General features: G+C 38.9%; 1 protein-coding gene and 1 pseudogene across 4 annotated transcripts in view; both read left to right on the top strand.

Annotated features, from left to right (window-relative positions):
- Positions 1 to 24,342, top strand: part of DCLK2 (doublecortin like kinase 2) — a 212,427-nt gene that overhangs the window by 147,295 nt on the left and 40,790 nt on the right. For all 4 annotated transcript variants that reach the window (XR_002326070.2, XM_078148465.1, XM_078148463.1 and 1 more), the window contains 3 exons: positions 12,239 to 12,311; positions 14,120 to 14,228; positions 22,534 to 22,591. Coding sequence is in view for 3 of the 4 variants with exons in the window: in XM_078148465.1 (XP_078004591.1) it covers positions 12,239 to 12,311; positions 14,120 to 14,228; positions 22,534 to 22,591 (240 nt within the window). In the remaining variant the exon portion in view is untranslated. The remainder of the gene's footprint in view (positions 1 to 12,238; positions 12,312 to 14,119; positions 14,229 to 22,533; positions 22,592 to 24,342) is intronic.
- Positions 23,255 to 23,821, top strand: LOC110213631 (small ribosomal subunit protein uS8 pseudogene; annotated as a pseudogene).

Below are 24,342 nucleotides of genomic sequence, written 5' to 3'. Positions count from 1 at the left end.
CCCATGAGCATTATAGCATCTCTAAGATCCATTCCAGATTTGCTGGGGCTATCAAAATCAAACCTCTTTTGATTTTTTTTTCTTAACAGTGGTTTGAAATGAATGAGGTTCTGCCAGACATTCAACTCCAGCCACACGGCCAAATGACTCTATTCCCCATTTTGATACTTACCTCAAGAACTTGCTGGGTGGATCTCATGCATGGTTTCCAGAGTAAGAATAAGGGGCAGATGTTACACTTACAACAGCATTCAGTGTATGCTGTCTTTAAGAGAGAAAACTGGATCTGACATCCTATGATTTGTCATCATGTAGCTCACAGCACAAAATACACTAATTTTTACATCAGTTTGAATGCTTTGTCAGCGTTGTCTTCATCAGCTTTGTTGCTCTGTTTCAGTGAAATTAAAATGGAGTATTACAGATAATTATCACATGTTAATCTTATGTATTCCCTCCCCCCTTCACTTAAAATAGCTTATTAAGATCAATTAAGAGAATCTCTGACAGCAAAGGTCTACTTTCAAGAGCAAGGTCAATCATATCACTTCTTCATTCCTATGTACTCCAGCTAGGTAACCCTGAAAACCTTGGGAGGATAGATACCTGATTCCAAAAATCAGAGAACTGATAAATGCAAATTAAGCAGAATCTTTTAGTATCGAGGTCATATGGTACAGTGGAAGGAGCCAGCCCTTTTGCATTTGGAGTCAGTGAAGCTTGGTTCCTCATCTGAAAAATGAGTTAGATTAGATGACCTCCTAGGTCCCTCCAAGCTTGAAATAAGTAATCATTATCTGTCAAAGCTGAAGCCAGAGCTACTTGATCACAGGGCTGCCTAACTCTTAGAAAAGGGAAACTCCACCTAGACTTAAATAAGCGTTAGTTATCAGTGAAAATAGCTGGGTTAAGTAGTAAATCTGGAATTCAGTGACAAAGGGAATCAATACATCCTATCAAGATTTTTGTCTTTTTGTCTGAGTATTGTGTGATCATGGAGAGCTGTTCAAATGAACAGTACAGAATATGGGCAAGGACCTTTTTTTAAAAAAATAAAAATTTGTTTGAAAATAATGTTGGGTTTATTATCTATCTTAAAAAAATCTTTGTCTTTAAAAAAATAATTATTATTTATTTTTCTCTTTCCTCCCTCTCCCCCTTTGAAAAGAAAATGAAAACCTAAACCTTTGTGACAAATATGCAGAGTCAAGTAAAACAAATTCCCATGTTAAATATGTAAAATGCATGTCTCATTCTGCATCTTGAATCGATCTTCTCTGTCTGGTGGGGAACATTCTCTTTGATCAGTCCTCTGGAATCGTGGGTAGTTAGTGCATTTATCAGACTTTTTAAGTCTTTCAGTGTTGTTTGTTTCTACCACATTATCGTTATTGGTTCAGCTCACTTCACTCTGTATCAGTTCACATAGGTTTTCTCAGGTTTTTATGGTCTGTTCCTCATTTCTTTTTTTTTTTTGGGGGGTGAGGCAGTTGGGGTTAAGTGACTTCCCCAGAGTCACACAGCTAGTAACTGTTATGTGTCTCAGTTTGATTTGAACTCGGGTCCTCCTGACTCTAGGGCCAGTGCTCTATCTGCTGTGCCACCTAACTGCCCCTCCTCATTTCTTAAGGTGCAATAGTATTCCATTACATTCCATCGCATTCATATGTTATAATTTGATCAGCTATTCCCCAGTTGATAGATAGCCCCTTAGTTCCCAGTTTGCCACACAAGAAGAGCTGCTATAAATATTTTTCTATATGTGGGCCACATAAGGACCTTTTAGAGAACTGAAAAATTGAAAAATAAGATGCTAGGACATTTTTATGACCAGTTACAATAAGATTGTGAAGGACCATATTTCATCTAGAGACTACCTCTGAAGATTTATGGTGATAGAACACTGTGTTTGGGGTCTGGAAGACTTGAGTTCAAATACTGCTTCAGAAACTCCGTAGTTCTGTGACCCTAGGCAAATCATTTCACATCTGAGACTCAGTTACTTTATCTATAAAATGGGGACAACATTAGTATCAATCTAGCAAAGCTTCAATAAGATAAAATGTGTAAGGGTTTTTTAAATCTTAAAGTGTCACAAAAATATTAATTTTTTAATTATCTTGTTGACTTGTTAGCCCCAACTATAAGAAATACAGAAATTAACCTTTTTTTTGCCATAACATCTCTGTGCCTCAATTTCCTTACCTGTTAAATGAGGATGGCAATCCTTGAAGTACCTATTTTCACAGGGTTGCTAGGCTCAAATGAGATAATGTAAGTAAAATATTTGACAAACTTGAAAGCAGCATTTAAATCTCTACTGTTAGGGTTATTTATTTTTATTCATGTAGAGCTTTATCTAGTTGACCTGGTGGTGATGATTTTGCTTGGAGACTTCTCTATTCAGAAAGCACAGACTAGCCTGACGTGGATAGTACAGAATCATAGTGAAAGTGGTCAAGACAGAATCCAATAAGAGGAGGAAGAACAGAGCTATTATATATTGCCAAGTTTTATAGAACAGCCATTGCAGGAATTGCAGAGTGAGTGTGGTATCAGTGATTTTGGTGCTTGGGTGATTAAGGAGGGGGTTGGGATATGGAGAATGGACAGGGAGGTTAAAAAATGTTCTTTGAACCGAAAGCTGGAGACCATCGTATAATCAAGATTTGACATCAATGTAATTTATGGTCTTTGGTAGGTCAGTATTTAAGTTTTAGTAGTTAAGTCGTGGTGTTTTCTTTGGGACTGTTGGTTAGGCACTCTTTAAGTGTGTAAGATAGATCAAGAAAGCTTTTTGGGGGGGGAGGGGTAAGGGAGCAGGGGAGGCTTTTATCTCATCCCAAAAGTCCCAAGTCTAAAACTTCTGGTCTTAAATGTTTCAAGCACATCTGTAGAGATTGAGGTATAAAGTGTCTCACTTTGGATAATAGAGCTTTTTTGCCCCCAGGCTATCTGGCTGCAGGGATTCCTGGTAGTTGAAAGGAGGGGGAGAATACATTTGGTACATTATCCAACATCTTGAGATTATAAACAGTCTGATCTGTAGTGTTTTATCTGATGATGTCTCTTGGGTCTGCTGGCGGTGAAAGGTTTGCAGGATTTGTGATGTGTGATGAAAGGATTCGTGGTATCTTGTGATGATGGGCATAGCTAAAATGTTACTGTTTGACCTTCTGAACTTTAAAACTTCTTTTAGAAGCTGTGAAATGTAGGTCTGCAGTAGCAGCTGACCTTAGAGTCTTGCATTTCCCCTGGAGTTTTGTAGCTTGTCTGTCCTTTGCTATTGAAAGTTTCTTTCATTTAATGTGATTTGCAAATTTCTGGGGATAAGTAGGTTTTGTCTTTGTGGCTGTATTTTGATTAGCTAGCCAGGAAATCCTGGATGGTGACTGTACCCTTCAATGCATTTTGTTTTATTAGAGAGAAAAACTGAGATTTTTAGACCAAAAAATTTTTTTATGGTTCTTAAGAGGAAGGACGTTAGGTAGACATGTTAGTTCTCTTTAGGCAGGCCTCTGTAAAATGAGGGGGCTTGATTAGTTTTAATCCAATTCAACTAACATTTTATTAAGTGGCCACTATGTGCTGGGTCCTGGAGATAACAAAGAAAAAATAAAATAGCATCTGCCATCAGGTAGTTTATATTCTCCTGGGGGACAGGGATGGTGGTGGGGGTAGTATTTATACACAAGTAAATAATTCAAAGCATGTAAAAAAGTAATTCAAAAATGGAGGAGGAGGCAGGAGAGAGGATCATCAAGAGTGCTCAGGACTGGGTGGACCAGTGAGTGCTCTGGTTCCTAGTGGCCCTGCTTATGAGGACAACTCAGTGCCACAGGTTGATATGTTGAGGGGAATCCTTGAACTGGGAGTCAGAAAGTCATAAGAGGGGTATTAAGCGCAAAACAAAACTAGAAATGGCTCAGGCGGGGGAAGAGATGGTACCTGGATGGATGGCACCAGAGTTTTGGCTATGTGGAGGACCCCAACAGGGTCTGGGTGGTCCTTACCTTCCCCAGCCCTTAGTCAAGGGCATAAGGTAGGTCCAGGGGCTGATACCAAGTCAGGCCCACCAAGGCAGGTGGTACAAGGGAATACTGTTGGTTTTGCTAAGGAGGTCCTGATTTGCTAATTAGGCAATTCTAATTTGGAAGGGAAGAATCCTAATAGTGAAAGGATTGGGTCATTCCGATTCTATCCCAGAGTAGGTAGGCCAAAGATCACTCACTACAAGCAGTAAAGGCTTGAGCTGTGCTCAAGTGCCTTCTGTTTCCGATTCCCATCACTTTATGATCTTTCTGGTATCTTTGGTTCTTCTAAGCAAATCTCACTGCCAACTTAGTCTTATTTTTCCCATTCTGTAATTGTTTTGAGATTCACCTTACTCTCCATGCCTATGGGCAGTCTTCTCTTCCAAGTCTAGGCAACTCATCTCTTCTCTCCTTGGAGTGCTGGACTTGAAATCAGGAAATGTTGAGTTCAGATCCTCCCTTACACATTTACTAGATGTGTTACTGTTGTTTTCAGTTCTGTCTGACTCTTTGGGACCCCGTTTGGGGTCTTCTTGGCAGAGATACTGGGGTGTGCCATTTCCTTCTCCAGCTCATTTTACAGGTGAGGAAACTGAGACAGACAGGGTTAAGTGACTTGCCCAGGGTCACACAGCTAGTAAATGTCTGAGTCTGGATTTGAACTCAGGAAGATGAATCTTCCTGACTCTAGGCCCTGCTCCTTGCCTTTATATTACCTATGGGCAAAAGAATTTGCTAATGTTGATTAATGGAATAAGCAAGACTGGATATGTAAAGTATGAGGACAGGAGAGCATGTTTAACCTGCCATAGGACAAAGGATAACTATGTTAGTTCTATTTATTTGCATGTAAATGAGGAATATGCTATTTATAAATGTTAGTTCATTCATTGAAATGGCCCCAGTAGAACCTCTACTTTATAGGCAAGTATCTAGAACTGACATATTTTCTTGACAGTAGTAAAAATTGAATTGGATTTAAAATATTAAATCAGAATTTTTACAAATTCACACTTAACTTTTGTGGTTTAGTGAATAGAACATTGAATTTTGAATCAGATCTTGACTCTTCTACTTACTACTTGTGCTGACATTATAAAAGACATGGAATTTCTTCAGGCCTCAACTATAAAATTGGGGGAAGATTTTTTTTTACCATTATTATTATTATTCTAACTTAAATATAAGATAACTAGGTAAAAACCTTAATGTTCCAGATGATTGCTATACTGTTCATATTTGTAAATTCTCATATTGGAAAGCTGTCCCATTTTAAAAAGTGGTTATTATTTTTGTGTTCTGTGTCTCTCTGGATGAAGATGGGCTGTGGATCTGGTGACTGTCATTCTGTATGCTGTTAGCTGAGTTACTGTAGTGTGACTGTTCTCTCTTGTTTCCTTAACACTGAATCACACGTTTTTAATTTCTACATGATGCTTTTTGGCCAGCAAGATCTGGTGTTGTCTGGCATCCTTAGTTTCAAATGGCTTGCCAGCTTTCTATCAGAAGTTTCTTCCTGTCACTCAACTAATCATCATAGCTAACATTTCAATAGTGCTGTGAGATTTACAAAGCACTTTACATGCATTTTCTCATTTGATCTTTACAACAACCCTTTGAGGTGAGTGTTATTGTTATCCCCATTTTACAAATGAAAAAACTGAGGGGCAGAGAGGTTATGACATGTTGCCCAGGTTTATATAACTAAGTACATATTTGAGATGGGGTTTGAATTCAGGTCTCCCTGAACCACTGCCCGACTATAGAAAATGGATGCTTTAGAAATGTAAGAATGATATACTCTCAAGAACTGAGTTGGACAGCATTGAGAATGTTACTAGAAGGTTAGGACACCTCTAGAGATGGTATCTGTGTTAGCTGAACTCTGTGGCTTTACATCAGTTTAAATCAGAGTCAGGCGAAAAGGTCAACAATAGTATTGCAGAAAATGGTCACCAAAGATTTTTTGTTTTGTTTTTCTAGAATAACTTTTAATTGAATTACATTGCAGTTTTACGAAGTGATCCTGATGAATGTGTGTCCTACATTCTGACTTCATTGTGTCATAGATTTAGAAATAGAGGAGCCCTTAGAGATCAATAGTCCAAATTCCTTGTTTTACAGATAAAATAACTGAGGCAAAAATAGGTGAAGAGACTTGGCCAAGATTCCACAGATTGCTGAGTGACAGGACGGGGGCTCAAGCCTTTTACTCTATCATGCTGCCTCCACAGGAGGCCAAAAAAAGAACACAGATGGTAATCAAAGTAATAACAGCTAACGTTTATAAATGTTAAAACTTTAAAGCTTGAAATGCCTTTGCATACATATTATTTCATTCAGTCCTGAATGGAATCCAGTATTACCTGAAGGTTAATGGGTCTCTGTTTCTGTCTTACCATAAGGCTAACCTGCTATTTCTACTGCTAGACAAAAGTGAACTTTTTCAGCAACTATGCTGAAAATTTTTCTTAATATTTCAGCTTGGTGGAAATGTTTTATAGCTCTTTTTAAGGATATTTAGAGTAGGACTCTCTGAGTCCTTCCCAGCTATAAAAACGCAAAAGCTGAACCATGTCAGTCATACTGAAATGATCAGCATGTGCCTTGTGAAACCCTAGGAGATACAATTTGGTGATAACAGATATGTATACATTACTGTATCTCTTCAATCTGCTTTCCTGCATGGTGAACAAGGAGTGCTTTGAAAAGCATAGAATTCTATGATCAAAACAGGATAGAATCCTTGAATATTTCATTTTCTTTTCTACTCATAAAAAATAGATCTGTCTGGCACAGGGACTAGAGTAGATGGTTTAACAGTTCCATCTCACAGAGGCAGAGAACTCTGTCAGCAATATATTCATTGCTTTTCTGCCAATTTCCTTCCTCCCTAACCAGTCAGATCCTAATCAGGAAGGAAATCTCTTCCCCAAACCTGTCCCTCATATCTTCCCCCTGCAATTCTGTCTCTTTGAAGCACTTAGTGGTTACAAAAAATTCAAAGAAATAGAATATCCCAGATGTTGTCATCGATGTATGCTTTGGTTAAGAAGCATCTCGGAAATAAATGATATCTAGTCACTTGACCTTTGGGTTGTCTCAGCATCTCAGCTGCTGATTGAAGCATGAATGCTCATTAACAAGTGAAGAGATTTTCAAACAAATTCTCTCTCTTCCTGACTTCGGCATAGTACCCATGGTTTAATACTTTGCAGTGTAATCAGTCTAATTGGAAGGCTGATTTTGTGACCCCTGTTGCTAGCCAGGCAGAGTCTTATTTCCAATGGAAATGGACTAGAAGGCAGAGGAACATATTTATCCTACCACTTCTGATGGCAAAGAGACAAATACCCTGGGAAACAAGTGAAAGAATAATGGGGAAGGAAGACACAGAGAGGAAGAAATGTGCCTTTTCACAACAAATACTATAATCAAATACTCAAATGCATCTGTGATCTCATCAATTTGGAATTTTCTCCAATAACACAGAAAGCAACTCATCTAGGTTTGCCCTCCTTATTTTTCTTTGCCAGACCACTCTGTGGCGCCCCCCCCCAGATCTAAAATGTAGCCCCGTAATTCAGATTGTAGTCCTGGTTACTCAGTAATTGTTATGTCACAGTTTCTAACCTGCCACAAGTTAGGAGAGTAAAAAATGTATTTATCTCGTCTTTGTCACCACATATAATACATTTAAACAGATCTTTCATCTCCTCAAAGTTTAACCCAGGGGATCCATGCTTGAGCCCTCTCCACTTTCTCCTGACATTTCCAGGGTGTACTAGTGGAACACTGACTTGCTCTTGACCTGTGACCAACCCATGTTCTCTTTTTGCCGTACAATTTCTTGATAACATCCTTTATAACTGTTCTTCCAAGCTCTTTATTGGTTAGATGTTGCAAACTGCTCTGATCCACTGTGAACCTTTCCATTTCTCTCTGTAGTTTTATGCACATAGTTTTCTTCTGTAATTTAATTCTTTTTCCACTTCTTTGGAGGGCTCCTTATTTCCTGCTCTCTTTCCTTCCCCTCTATCCCTTGTTAAATTTATATCATTTCATAGATAATGGGATTATATGTGAACACTTATTCAAGTTATATAACTGTTTAAAGCATTTAATAGATTACAGTATTGCCTTATTAATCTACTTGAAGGAATTAAAAAAAAAAGTTTGCCTCATAGGTCCAGAAAGGACAGGTGAATTATTCATGGTCTCACATGTACTCCTTGGTATGCAGCTGTCTTTCTTTTCTCCAAAATGACTTCAGAAGTTCCATAGCACAATCAAGTGCTGAAAGTTTCCATAAAGTGAGATTTCACAGAAACGCGTTTCAAACTCCAGAACTCCAAATTCTATCTCAGACAAACTGGGAGGCAGATAAAGTTGTCTCATCCTCTCTTCCTTAAATTTTGCTGAAAGAACCTGCCACACTAATCTACTTCCTGTTGTACTCTTACTCAAATGTTCATTTTTGATATGCAGAGTTAGAGGCAGTTGAGTACAGTGGACAGAGCGCTGGCCTGAAGTCGGGATGACTCATCTTCCTGAGTTCAAATCTAGACTCAGACACTTATTAGCTGGGTAACCCTGGGCAAGTCACTTAACCCTGTTTGCCTCGGTTTCCTCATCTTTAAAATGAGCTGGAGAAGGAAGTGGCAAACCGCTCCAGTAACTTTGTTGAGAAACCCCTAAATGGGGTCAAGAAGAGATGATCACAATGATCTAAATAGCAGATGAGTTAGGTTGATGTTAGAACTGTCAGGAAAACAATGGAAATAGAAATGGCAAGTAGATTGGAGAAAAAGGTCTAAGGAATTCTGTGACCAAGAAGGGAGAACCAGGGCTCTGGGAAATTCTCTCCATATCCAAATGTATTTCAATACTTAAAGGCCTCACACCACCAAGAAAATGCAAGGCAAAAGCATGCCCTTTGTGGCAGATTTTAGACAGAGCACTGCAGTAATGCGCACAACTTGTAAAACGGGTACGTACAGAACCAGTTCCGTTTTCCATTTTGCCATGTTTGCCATATGACCAGTGTTTTTCCCTGGTTAAACTTCTTCCCTCCAACCTACAACATGAAGAGGCTTGAACAGGCACAGCTTCCCTGAAGCGGCTTCCTTTTCTGTCTCTCCCACCCCAGCCAGTATGGAGAAGGCTCACAATAAAGCTGTCCCTGGGACCTGATTAACCCTGGCTTCCCTGATAGAGTTTCCTGGTCACCTTTGTGCATGAAAAATCCCAGCCACATAGAACCTGGGCCTCTAAGACTTGGTAGGTGCATAAGACAATGAGCATCACCGTTCCCTGATGACCTACCAACCGCACACATTTCTAGATGGAGATGAGGGGACTGTGTCCAGAGAACCTTTGTGCCCCTATCCTTGAAGTAGCATATTCTTGTTACATAAAGGGTGACATTCACCTCCTTTAGTGTGATCCTTTGTAAATGCCTCATTTCATCCCCATGGTGAACACTCTGAATCAAGAAAAGTGCTAGCTATCAGAGTAATCCCTCAACACTATGACAGCTTGTTCTTGGAGACTGCCTCCAGCCCTGAGAGACTGGCTCCTTCGTTGGAACTTGGCTGATAACCCTCTGTTGTTTGTCCTGACGTCAACCAGAGCGGACTTTGGAGTGAGTTTTTATGGTCATCCATAATAATAAAGCATTACAGGGCGAATGCTAAGATTCTGGTAGATGTAAACTGCTTTGTTTTTGTTTTTATTTTTTTAATAGCCATAACAGAATTCAAAGCTACATCACCTCTGCTGGGCATTCTCACTGCCCTTGCTGAAATATTTGGAATTTTATTGAGAGTGTCCGCATTTAGAAATAGAAACAGTGTATCAAATGTTAGCATTTCTGCTGAATGGAAAGTAGATTGTAACATTGTAGATTTAGAGATGGAAGGGACCTTAAAGCTTATCTAGTAGTATCTCCTTATTTTACAGGTGAGGAAACTGAAGGAAGAGAGGTAAAGCGAGCTACTTGCAGTCACCCGGGTAGTAAATGACAGAGCCAGCATTTGAAAGCTAGTCGGTCCTTTGACTACTAATTCATCACCTGTTGTTCTGACTCAGCAGCCAATCAGAGGACTTGAGCAGTGAGCCATATGTAGCCGGAAGTCTGCCCCTCCCCTCCACCTGCTTCCATGGGGATGCTGGTAATCGTGACCGAGCGTGCTCTGTGGGGCAATGCTAGCCTGTTAGAATATAAAATGCAGAAAGCAGTAGACTTGGAATCAGAAGGCATATATGGACTCAAATCCCAGATGTTCTATTTGTTACATGTATGACTCTGGAAAATTACTTCTTTGTAAGCCTCAGATTCCTCTTCTGTGAAATTCTGGGATTAGACAAGATGCGCTCTGAGGGTTCTTTCTGTAATATCGGCTGATGGGGACTGGGCTGTCCTTAGAATCCAAGAATTAAGTACCATAACCTAGATTGCAGAAATGAACGAGAATCTTCCCTATTAGATTGTAGACTCTGCCAGATGGGGCAGGAACTGGCTTGGAAAATTTTTTTAAGTGTGGTGGGGCGGGGGGGGCAATTAGCACAGTGTCTGACACATAGTAGATGTTTAACAAATGTTTATTTACTGACTGACTGCAAAAGCAGTCCGAATCTGACCAGCTTTCTAAGCATGGAGTTTTCAAACAATGCTTGAGTCTCTTGTAATCAGCAGCAGCTTTTAGAATTGTGTTTGGGCAGGAGTTGGAATCCCTTTTTTTCCTTCAGGGAAATCTAAAAATCGCTTACTCTTCCCCCTGTCCCTCTCTCATTCTGCCTTTAGCTAATCTTTTTTTAAATAGATTTTTATAATATCTTTTATTTTTACATTGCCTAGATTTCTACCTGTATTCTTCTCCTTATATTCTTCCAGAAACATCTGTTATTACAAAAACATTTTTAAAAGGGGAAGAATTTTTAGAAATCAGCAAAATTGATCAATATAGGGTGTCCCTAAAGTCTTAGTACAGTTTTAAGCTCTTAGCTACACTAAAACTTTGGAGTCACCCTATATAGTAAAAAAAAAAAAACAAAACCAAAAAACCCCAAACTAATATTATATTCAATGCTGTACCCATGGATTTCCCCCTTCCTCCAACTCCTCAAAGGAGCTGGAGGACATTTCTTTTCATCTCTTTTCTTTAGGACCATGCTTGTTTTGTTTTGTTTTGTTTTGTTTGTAACGTTCATTTTCCATTGTTTGGTGATGGTGATTCTTTCCATTTGTATTGTTCTAGTCCATGTTGATACTGTTTTCTTGGCTGTGCTTACTTTATTTTGTACCACTTCATGTCGGGCTTTCCTATACTACTCTGTATTTATTACCTTCATTATTCCTTTGTACATGCCCATGTACACAATTTGTTGAGCCTTTCCCCAATCAATAGGCAGCTACTTTGTGTCCATTCTTTGCTTTAAGTAACTAAGCTAAAGTGAAAATATTAAAGCTGGGGATGACCTGTACCAAAATTACTGGGATGAGGGGAAAGTAACACACATACATACGTGTGTGTGTATATATGTATACATATAAAGATATAGATATATATGTGATAATAATATTAAAATGATATACAGTATTATATTAGCATATGTAATTAGATTATATCACAATACAATACTAATAACAACAACAATAAATAACATTTATATAGTACTTAACATACCAGGCACAGTTGTTCAACTTTTTTTTTCCTTTGTGAGGTAGTTGGGGTTAAGTGACTTGCCCAGAGTCACACAGCTAGTGAGTGTTACCTGTCTGAGGCCGTGTTTGAACTCAGGTCCTCCTGACTCCAGGGCTGGTGCTGTATCTATCCCCTCTGCCACCTAGCTGCCCCTGTTGTTCAACTTTTTGGACCCCATGGGCCAACTGCCCATGCAGGTTTCTTGGCAAAGGTACTACAGTGATTTGCTGTTTTCTTCCCCTAGTTTTATGCAGGATTAAATGACTTGCTCTGGGTTCCACAGCTATTAAGCGTATGATATTAGATTTGAACTCTGGTCTTTCAGACTCTGGACTCAGTGTTCTGTCCACTGCCCCACCAGGCACAAGGCTGAGTGCTAAGAAGCAAATGGGGCTCTTTGTGTTCATGGTTGCTCTTTGTTACATCTATTGGTTTTATCCATTTGTCATCGATTGGGCTTTTGTCGTGAGAAGTAACAGACTGTTTGCTGTTTCTTAGATCCCACCACACTGCGGGTCTGCTTCCAACGTGAATGGCGGACCTGAACTGTACCGCTGCCTGAGCCCTGAAGGTAGGTTGCCGTTCAGTAAAAGCTCGTTAAACAGGATGCTACCAGGAATTAGAGAAAGTACTTTTGGAGATGGCAAAAACTTGGGCTACATTAGGATCTGCTTATGTCCTGATAAGTGCTTAGTCAAGTGCGGGCTAGTGCCTTGTCTATTTCAATTCATTAAATGTGTGTGTGTGTGTGTGTGTGTGTGTGTGTGTGTGTGTGTGTGTGTGTGTGTCTGCCTGCCTGCATGTCTGCTGTGTACAAAGGCACCAGACAGATAAAAAGATAGATACCCAGGTTTCCTAAAGGTAGTAATATCATCTATTGTGTTGGATATCAGCCTGCTTTAGAAACTCTTTTTTCAAGGGCCTTCAAAGAGGTTAGTCTTTAAGAGGAATTCTTTATCTGGGATACTTGAACATTTTTTCTTAAAAATTGATAATTATTTCAATATAATTAGTTTTCTTTGTAATCTCATGTATCTTATTTTATACATCCAAAAACACTCATCTGAGCAGGGCTTAACAGTCTTCAGTAGACTGCCCAAAGGGTCCAAGACACAAAAAAATGGTTGAGGTGCCCTGGCCTATAACCAGACCCCAGGCTCTCTGCCTGTCGACAGCAGTTTAGATTTTAAACTTGGGTTTGCCTTTTTCTGTCTTTTTCTTATGCCATCATCCATCTTTGTATCACAAAGGGTTCTAGCTTTAGGAAAGTAGAGTTAGTGACTGGACCGGTGATTTCACTAGGATGGGGAATTTATCCTTGTACCGACACCAGTTGGTGCCCTCTCTTGAACTTAGGGTCTCAGAGAATCGTCTGGCACTCAGAGGGGTTGAGTCATCGGTGGGGTTAGGCTGCTTGTATGTCAGAGGCAGCTTGTTCTGGTTCTTAAGCTCTTCCTCAGTTACTATCACGTAGGCACGTCTGAGCAACACATCTTATTCCTCCACCAGAATCATCTCTACCCAACAACTCTAGGAGCATAGATGGACTGCTCCTTCATCTTCGGTTCTGTGCGCTGAAATCACTGACATTTTTTAGCACAATGTGGAGGAGGAAAGAGTTGTGGTTTATTATTTTAAAAAGGACCCTGTCACTGATAACTAGCTATTTTGTCAAGACCCTGGTCAAAGTAGATCATTGATCTTCTCCCCTCTTTTTTTTAAGCCGTGTAAAATTTAAACTATAATGGAAAGTTAGTAGATGCATACTTTGAAATTTAATTTTGCACTGTCCTTACTCTACAGCAGTGATTCTTAAGCTTTTTTGTCTTATGGGCCCCCTGGCAGTATAGTAAAGGCTGTTGACATCAGATTAATGTTTTTAAATGAGGAAAATAAAATGCGTAAAGTTACCAAAAATCCCATTATAATGAAATACATTCATGAAAATATTTAAAAAACCCAAAATATCAGGTTCATGAAAATTCTGCTCTGTACTTTATTTGTTCCTTGAAAGCCTGCAGGGAAAGTAACCTGTTTTCCAATATTCACACAGCTTTTTCAGGGTTGAATAAGCCTGGATAAAAACCTGTTAGGATAACTTTAATTAGAATTCCTTTTAATGACAGGCTAATGACTTAGTTCATCGGAGGTTTGAGAGATTAAGCATACATTTGTTAAATTTTCTATTATACTAATGTGGCACCAGCACTAAATACTCCATGTGCTAATGAGGTCCAGTTGAGCCAGATTATCAGGTCTGCAGCACTTTTTCCTTTCTTTCTTTGGGTCTAGAAATCTTTACATTGCAAGTTTCAGTGTGGAGAGCAAGGTGAGTTGTTGACACTGTTGCCTTTGACATTTATGCTGTCCTTTCTGCAGGTGTGAATGGAAACAGGTGCTTTGAGTCATCAACTCTTCTTGACAAATACAGAATTGGGAAGGTCATTGGTGATGGTAATTTTGCTGTGGTGAAGGAATGCACAGAGAGGTGAGTCTCTAAATAAGCTTCCTTGTGATCATTGTAAGTTGAGAGATTTGTGAGCTCCACTCTTCCAATGATTCCTTTGTTTTGTTTCTTTACTTTCAGTTTTCTTACTTTTCAATTTCTGTAAACTGAACATGCCCATTGTGTCCAAGGCCAAAGGTCACATCAGTTTTTCAAAAACATTGGAACTTAGTTGGGTCCTGGAATGAGAGTTGCAAAACAAATGGACTAGTGACTCTGTCTTATGTGAGGGAATTAGAACAGCAAGTGGTTAATTGTGGGAATTGAGTGAACCACACTGTCTCCATCTTGTGACTCAGTTCTGGAGCTAGCTTAGTTCAGTTTTGGGTCTTACCAAATTTCTGTCTTGTGAGAAAACTATTCAATTGTGGGAGTTGTGAGAAAACTTTATTTCATTGTTTGAACCCAGCCTTATGTGGTTGGGAAGCTGGACCACCTTTACCTACTGCTTAGAGACCCTTAAACACTTAGGTTATGCTGACTAGAAACTCAGTCAAATCTCAAGATTGATGCAAGGAGTTTTCTCACAATTATGCATCTGAAACAACCCATATGTCTGATTTGAAAACTGCCCCATACTGGTCAATCAGTTATTGTCCCTTCAATTGAATACAGACACCTGGGGGTAGTAGGACACTTCTTTTTTTCTCATTTTAGGGAATTGTACCTGTTTGCTCTTCCCCTCCCAACTTGGAAAGTCCCTAATCTTTCCTCCAATTAGAAGTCAGATTATTTAATTTTGTATCATGATTAATGGTTTTCTTTTAATTAGTTGGTCTTATTTGACTCATTGTTTTTCATACATAAAAATCTGTCTCCTCCTGTATTTGGGGTCCAGTGCCAAGCTGAGGATGTCTAGTCCTGATTTGTTATGCAGATGGCATGCAGTTATAATAAATCGATATGCTTAGAAGCATGAACTTTTGTTTCCTCATTTATTTCATCTTTTATTCATCATATATGGCCTTGTATAAGGGCCTCAGAGATCAAGAGTCATAGTTTTAAATGGTGATACGACTAGCATTTTTGTGGGCTCTAGGACCCCTGGGCCTACAAAAAGTGTGTTTAGCTGTCCATAGAACTGCACCATACCCAACTTGATGACTGTAGACAGGCACAGTGATTACAGGAATTTTCATTTCCTGTTGGGGCTTTTGGAGGAGTCTGAACCAATACCAGTGGTGGATTTTATTGTAGTAAATTAAAACCAACTGGTGGTTTTTTTGAGGGGGGGCATTGCTGCAATAGATTCAGTGGATTGATGGTGATTTTCCCAAACCTATCTTAATACTAGGTAACCCAGAAATTTAGCAGCAATGAAACCCAAGTAGGGACGGGTCACTTAAAAACTTGACAAGATTGCAAAAAGTGCCTGAAGTCAGATGCTTCCTGGGAGTCGATTTTTCTCCCACCCAGATGCTTTTTGAGAATGACAAAGTAACTGCAGGCTTCCAAGCCCTGCTAGAATCTCTCAGCCCTTGAGTTCAAGAGGGATCAAGGCATCATAGATGTGGAGCTGGAAGGGCCCTTGGAGATCACCTTGACTACCTCTCCAGGGTTGGGGAACCTGTAGCCTCGGCGCCACATGTGGCCCTCTAGGTCCTCAAGTGCAGCCCTTTGATGGAATCCAAACTTCATAGAACAAACCCCCTTCATAAAAGGATTTATTCTGTAAAACTTGGACTCAGGGGACAACTAGGTGGTACAGTAAATAGAGCTGTGGAGTCAGGAAGACCTGAGTTCAAATCCAGCCTTGGACACTGGAGACTAGCTGTGTGACCCTAGTCAAGTCACTTAACCCCAGTTGTCTCACATACAAAAAACCCAAAAAGCTTGGACTCAGTCAAAAGGCCATACCCAAGGACCTAGAAGGCCACAGGTTCCCCAACCCTGCCTCTGACCTTTTACAGATAAGAAAATCAAGGCCCGGAGAAGGTATTACTTGCCTAAAGTCATCTATCTAGTAAGAGGCAGACGTAGGATTAGAGCTCAAGATCTCCGTGTACAAATCCAGGACTCTTTTCGCTGTGCTGCTCTGTCTTCTTTTGAAGGGATCTTGTCATTCCTTTAAGCTGACTGAGGGGAGAGGGAAAAAAAATCCCAAACATTAAAGTTTGAAAATAAGTCCTCTTCAAGCATCCTCCTCTCACTTGTTTCCCCCCTAATCTCCGTGTGGTGGAGTCTGTTGACTTTCGAGAGGATCTTAGAGGTCTCATGAGGAAACCCATTTCAATAGGCCATGCTTAACTCTTAGTTTTTGTTAACGACATTGTATAAAAACACACTGTTGAAATGTACAAAGAGAAAGGAAAACATATCCTTTTAAAATGAAGACTAAAGATCTTTTAAATCTGAGTTGGGGTTAGTCTGTAGCTATCTGTATACACAGCCTGACAGCTGCTAACCACATTTGTTTTAGACTTCCTTTAATTCTTGTACATGATTCAACAAACATTGGAGATTGCTGCTGCCTGAGGGCATCTTCTTACTCAGCTGCAGGGGTCATATTTCACTCTTCAGCATCTAAAAATCATTTTTTTTTTTTGCAAAGGGCACACAAGGGGCAGATGCCAGCAGTTTGTGTGGAAGTGCTTTCCTAAGTTGTTCCAGGCTTAATTAGCCATATTCTGCTATTAATTTTTAAAGGGCCACATTGTGGTGATAGCCTCTCTACTGCCTGTCCCTGGTACAGGCAGCTCAGTGTGAGTGACAATAACTGTACTTGGCTGATGTCTTATGTGGGAGGGTTGTGCCCTGTGCCAGCTGTAACAGATCACAAACATCTCAATGAATTTCATCAAAAACCTTGATGCTTTGAGGCCACTCTTATCCCTGGCACACCAAATGCAATTATCAGTGACAAATTAAGCACATAGGATATAATTTCTATATATTCACCAACGGTCAGAGGCAGTGTTTGGTTTACGTTTCTCATGAGCTGTTTAAATAAGAGTTCTCCCTCTGAGTGAGACCATGTCAAGTTGTAACTATGACAACCTGGCAAAAGCAGCTGCAGTTGTAGAGCTAATGAATTCGAAGTACACTGCAGTGCTCTTTAATGAATGGTTCTCCTGCAGTTAGACATTCTTTGTGTGTTGCAAATTCAGTACGTCAGTAGCTCTGTGTTCCTCCATCTATGAGGGGGCTCTTTTCACTGGTACAGATCAGTCAGTCAATAAACATTTATTAAGCTCTTACTATGTGCCAGGTACATACTAAGTGCTGGAGATATGAAGAACAGCAAGACGTTTCCTAATCTCAAGGAACTTGAGTGCCTTCTCACCTTAATCAGATGGCTTTCATGAACCCAGTGACCTCTCCCAACCATCATCAACTGTCCAGCCTTCTGGTGACGAGTCTCTATGCACTTATTAGAAAGACCCTCAGCTCCTCCACCCCCAGACACCCACAATCTAAAGCTTGGCTAAGACCTGCTAGAGCTTACACGATACTCACACAGGTTTCAAGAACCCACTGTATTGCCTTCATGCCAAAAGGAGATAGGAATTCCTGCAGAGATTGTTGTAAAAAATTTTTTTAAATTTAATTTTCATAAAGATCTTTTCTTTTTATATTACCTAAATTTCTCCCAACATCCACCCCTCCTTCTGTAGAAGCTTCCCTTAAACCAAAGAATATTATTTTTTAAAAAAGACAAAAGTGGAGAGGGATCAGCAAAACTGTTTAATACATTGGAAAATCAGGAAATATATACAGTGTTCCACCCCAGTGAACCTTCCACCTCTGTAAAGGAATGAGGAGAGAGATATCTTCTATAATTGTGTTTTTTAATTTTTTTTGTTACATTTGAGTTCCAAGCTGTTTCCCTGCTTCCCTCCCAACCTTGCACTGGAGAAGGCTAACATTTGACAGATATATATATATATACATACATACATACATACATACATACACACATACATACATATATATATACATATATATATATGAAACCATACAGTATGTGGTGTGTGTATATATATATATATATGTATATGTATATATATATATGTGAAACCATACAGTACGTGGTGTGTGTATGTGTGTGTGTGTGTATGTGTGTGTGTATATATATATATATATATATATACTATAAATATATAATATATATATATATATTATAAATATATAAATATGTGAAACCATACAGTACGTGGTTCCATACACTTTCTGAAGGTGGATAGCATCTTCCTTCATAGGTCTTTTGTAGTTATTTTGAATATTCATGTAACTCAGAATAGTTTAGTCATTCACATTTACTCTTTGAACATTATTGCTGTTACTGTATATAATGCTCTCTTTTCAGTCTTCATTATTTCATGCAAGTCTCCATGTTTTCCTAAAATCAACCTGCTCATCATTTTTTACAGTACAGTAGCATTCCATCACAATCGTATACTACAGCTTATTCAGTCATTCCCCAGTTGATGGGCATCCTCTCAATTTCCAGTTCTTTGCCATCACAAAGAGAGCTACTGTAAATATCTTAGAACACATAGGTTCTTTTCTCCCCCCTGATCATCTTGGGAAACAGACCTCATAGTAGTATTGCTGAGTCAAAGGGTATATGCAGTTTTATAATTCTTTGGGAATAATTCCAGATTACTCTCCAAAATGTTTGGATCAGTTTACAACTCTGCCAACAGTGTATCAATGTCCCAATTTTTCCACACCTCCTCCAACATTTGTCATTTTCCCCTTCTATCATTTTAGTCAGTCTGATAGGTGTAAGATAATATCTCAAAGTTGTTTTAATTTGCATTTCTCTCATCAATAATTGTTTGGAACATTTTTCATATCACTGTAGCTTTGATTTCTTCTTCTGAAAACTGCCTGTTCATATCTTTTAACCATTTATTAATTGTGGAATGAATTATATTCTTATAAATTTGACAATATTCTCTATATATTTGAGACTTAAGGCCTTTATTTGAGAAACTGTCTTTAAAATTTCTCCTCTAATTTTCTGCTTTCCTCTTAATCTTGGATACATCAGTTTTATTTGTGCAAAAACCTTTTAATTTAATGTAAACACAATGATCCATTTTACATATCACAGTGCTCTCTGTCTCTTGTTTATTAATAAATTCTTTTCATATCCATAAATCTGATAGGTAATATGTTCCATATTCTTCTAATTTGCTCATGATATCTCCCGTTATGTCTAGGTAATATATTCATTTTGACTTTATCTTGATAAATAGTATAAGATATTGGTCTATGCCTAGTTTCTGCCAGATTGCTTTTCAGTTTTCCCAACAATTTTTACCAGTGAATTCTTATCTCGAAAGCTTAAATCTTTACCTTTATCAAGCACAAGGTTACTATAATAATTTACCACTGTGTGTTGTGTATCTACTCTATTCTACTATAACTACTTTCTAAACAACTTTGATGCTTCGTATTAATTGAATCACTATTCCACTCATCCTAGTGGCTTATCCAAACTTTTTCATTTGTCCTTGAACCTCCCATGACTCTTCCTTCCCTCACCCTTTCAGCAGAAAACCTTGCCTCATATTTCATTGAAAAAAAATCAAGGCTATTTGCCGAGTTCCCCCTTATCTTCACCTCATCATCTCATAATATTCAGATGCCTTCTGCCTCTATCTTCTCCTTTACCAGTCTCACATGAATAGTTGGCCTTTCTCTTTGCCAAGGCTAATCCTTCTACATACACAAGTGATCCCATTCCATCCATTCCATCCCATCTTCTCCAGCAGATTGAACACTCTACCATCTCTCCTTTTTCACAAATCTTTAATCTTTCTCTATTTTTCAAGAACCTTCTTCACCTTGATACTTTCTTCTTTAGAGGTCCTCAGAGTACTACCAGATTCTCTTGGTTTTCCTCTTACCTGTTTGAATCCTCCTCAGCTTCCTTTGCCGGATCTTCATTCAAATCATGCCAACTAACCATAGGTGTTCCTAAGACTCTGTCCTGGACCCTCATCTCGTTTACCATGGATTTAATTAACATCTTTAAGCTAATGATTCCCATATCTACTTATCTAGCCCTTAAACTGAGACTCAAATTTCCAACTCAGAATGGATATCCCATAGATGTCTGCAACTCAGCATGTCCAAAACCGAACTTGTTATGCCTTATTATTCCCAAATGCTCCCTTGCCTATTACTGTTGAGGGCACTGCCATCCTCCCAGTCCCTCAGGCTCTCAACCTGGGTGTCATCCTGGACTCCCAACTCTCATCTCCCCCAAATCCACCCTGTTGACAGGTCCTGTCAATCCCACCTATGTAGCATCACTCTTATAGCTCTCCTCCTTTCCTCTGACGCTGCTTCCACCCTGGTGCTGGCCCTCATTACTTATACCTGGACTATTACAATGGCCTACTAGTTGGTCACCCTGCTTTGAGTCTTTCCCCACTGCAGTCCATCTTCCACTCAGCTGTCAAAATGTTCTCCCTAAAGGGCAGGTCTGATCATGTCTCCCCCTGCCCCCTTTCCCAACCTCCATTCAGTAAACTCCAATGATTCTCTGTCACTTCCAGGATCAAATATAAAATCTCCTGGGATTCAAAGCCCCCTCCAACTATTCCATTCTTCTTACACTTTACTACTCACCCACCTATAATGCACATACTATGTTCTCCAGTGATGCTGGCCACCTTGCTGTTCTTCACGTAAGGCACTCCATCTTCCAACCTGGGATTGTCGCCCTTATCTGAAATTCTCACCCTCCTCGTCACCAGGCTTCCCTAATTTCCTTAAAGTCTCATCTAAAATCTCATGTTCTTCAAGAAACCTTTCCTAATTCCTCTCAATGCTAGTATATTTTCTTTAAGAGTATTTCCAATTTATCCCGTCTGTATCTTGTTTGTACAGTTATTTATATGTTGTCTTCCCCATTAGGCTTATTAGAACAGCAACTGTTTATTGCCTTTCTTTGTAACCTTTGTTGTTAGCACTGTGACTGGCAATAGATAGGGGCTCAATAAACACTTCTTGACTGAATGCCAAGAGCCATCATGACCCTGGTCACAGAGCTGATATGATGATGTCAAAAAATGATGATAACATGTTTTCTACTTGTTTAACTTAGCTTACTGTGAAGAATATATACCAAAGTTGGGGGGCCCATGTATTCTGTGGTTTGGAAAACACTTTCTATGATGCATATTGTAACTCAGTCCTCCTCATCCCTCTTCATTCATGTCCATGTATTTTTCTAAATCATCCATGGAACCTTCCAACTGTATTAGAAGCTTTTCTCTGGTTCTTTTAATATTTCATAGGTTCAAGTGTCTGTTTCCCAAGGTGATCAGGGAAAAAGGAAAAGATCCAATATGTTCTAAAATATTCATAGCAGCTCTCTTTCTGGTGACAAAGAACTGGAAATTGAGGGGATGACCATCAGTTGAGAAATGGCTGAACAGGCTGTGGTACATGGTTATGATGGAACATTGTTGTATTATAACAAATGATGAGCAGGTTGATTTAAGAAAAACATGGAAAGACTTGTATGAAATAATGAAGACTGAAATGAGCAGAACCAAGAAAATGTTATATACAGTAACAGTAATATTGTTGTAAGAATAATTGTGAATGACTAAGTTATTCTGTGTATTGTAAATATACAAATAAATTATGAAGGACCTATGAAAGAAGATGCTATCCACCTCCAGAGAAAGAACTGATAAACAGAAGTATTTATATTGTGGTTTTACATGTGTGTGTATGCATATGCACACTTGTGGCTGTGTGTGTGTGTGTGTATATATATATATATATATATATATATATATATATATATATGCATATATATATATATGCATATATATATATATACACACATATCTCTGTGTGTATATATGTTTGTGTGTGTACCTAATATATATATACACATACACACACACACACACATATATATATATATATACACACATATCTCTGTGTGTATATATGTTTGTGTGTGTACCTAATATATATATACACATACACACACACACACACACACGTTAAATGGTAGCCTTCTCTAGTGGAGGGTGGGGAGACAGGGAGGCAATTCTGAACCTAAAATGTAGCAAAAAATTTAAATTTTGAAGAAGTGTAGTACCTGGGCTTGTCTATTACACCCATTCTCATTCTATGTCATTTTCCAAGAGGAACACATTTTAAAAACTTATATGCTGCTTCTCACAAGAGTATCTACTACGTAGAGAGGTTGCCAAATCCTTTCTCTGTATAATGTGATTAAGTAAATACTGAGGTGTGAGGTTTTATGGTTTGTCTGTTAAATAATAGTTGTCTTCTCATCTTCCTGTAGGTCTACTGGAAAGGAGTTTGCCCTAAAAATAATAGATAAAACCAAGTGCTGTGGAAAGGTAGTGTATACATAATTGCCTACGAAAGTAACTAAAGTAACCTTATGAGACTATGAGATTTTTTAAGTGTGCTATCTTCGTATATGTGTGTGTGTGTGTGTGTGTGTGTGTGTGTGTGTTAATGAGTTATAGTTTTCCATTAAATGGACAAATATTTTGGGAACTGGGTATGATGTTTAAAAAAATTTAGAACCATAGTATTGGTAGAATGTTGAAAATCTGAGCAGCTCAAGGCCATGAATCTTTCAGGTTTGTGCTTCCTGTGTTTCAAAGTTTAAAAAAAAAATTCAGAAGTACTTGTCATGTCAGCTAGGTAGTGCAATGGATAGAGCACCAGCCCTGAAGTCAGGAGGACCTGAGTTCAAATCCGGTCTCAGACCAAACACTTGACACTTACTAGCTGTGTGACCCTGGGTGAGTCACTTAACCCCAATTGCCTTTAAAAAAAATAAGCAGTTTTCAAAAGATAGAAGATCTTTTTCAACTCTATTCTTGTTCTAGGGATGAGAAGAAATAAAGCACTATTATTTTTTATTCAAAAATTAGTGTATTTTGCTTTGTCACAATACATACTTTCTAGAAGACACCCAAACTACTACCTAAAGCAGATTCCCTGAAACCAGTTTAGCAAAAACACCTAGTAGAGTGATTTCTACTGCTATCATGTCGTTGTTGTTTCATTCAGTCAATAAACATTCATTAAAAGTGCTGATTGTAGAGAAAAAGAAAAAACAAAGGCAGGTCCTAACTTCAGTGAGCTTACATTTTAATAGAAAAATAAGTTGTATGGCTCTTTCCTCCATCTTGCAGCACTGCCACCATTGTGCGCATGAACATCCTGGCAGACCCTCTCAAAAGCATCAACAATGCAGAAAAGTGAGGAAAACACCAGGTTCTCATTAGGCCATGGTCTAAAGTAATTGTCCGGTTCTTAACTGTGATGATGAAGCATGGTTACATTGGCGAATTTGAGATCATTGATGATCACAGAGCAGGAAAACCTCACGGGCAGATTAAACAAGTGTGGTGTAATCAGCACCAGATTTGATGTTCAATTGAAAGATCTGGAAAAGTGGCAGAATAATCTGCTACCATCCTGTCAGTTTGGGTTCATTGTGCTTACAGCGTCAGCTGGCATCATGGACCGTGAGGAAGCAAGACGAAAACACACAGGAGGGAAAATCCTGGGATTCTTTTTCTAAGGGTGTAAAATATGCATACAAATAAAAAGGCTCCAGTGGACTATGGTGCTTCCAGGCAGTGGTTTTAAACCTTGAAAAAAGTTTTAATAGCATCATACAGATGCTCATATTTTTGGTTCTCATAGGTATATGGTACTAAGTGCTGAATGTTTATTGTTCACTCAGAAGATCAGAATGGATTTGGTAAAGTCTTGCCTCACTGTTGGATTATAAGATTGAGCATTGGTCCAACCAGTGTCAACCTGAAATGAATAAAAGTCTACTTGATCCAACAGACCTCTCCACTGAGGCATGGAAAGAAGGCCCTCAATCTTATGTGTTATTTTAACCTGCCCATTGTATACTATTTGGGTATATGAGAGTTGAATGTAGGACTGTTCTCCCATCTGTCTCAGGTAACATAGCATTCTTCCCTTATTCAGCTCACCTACATTTAGTTTTAAAGCCATTAAAGTTATACTGGGAAGACCAAAGGAGCAAGGCAGTACTTTTTGATTCTGGTTCATGGCATTTTAGTTTACCATGTAATTGCACATAGAGTTTGCGTCT

The sequence above is a fragment of the Phascolarctos cinereus genome, unplaced genomic scaffold, assembly GCF_003287225.1.
Source record: "Phascolarctos cinereus isolate Bilbo 61053 unplaced genomic scaffold, phaCin_HiC Scaffold_9;HRSCAF=440, whole genome shotgun sequence".
Lineage (NCBI taxonomy): Eukaryota > Metazoa > Chordata > Mammalia > Diprotodontia > Phascolarctidae > Phascolarctos > Phascolarctos cinereus.
This window is presented reverse-complemented; position numbering and strand designations above follow the sequence as displayed.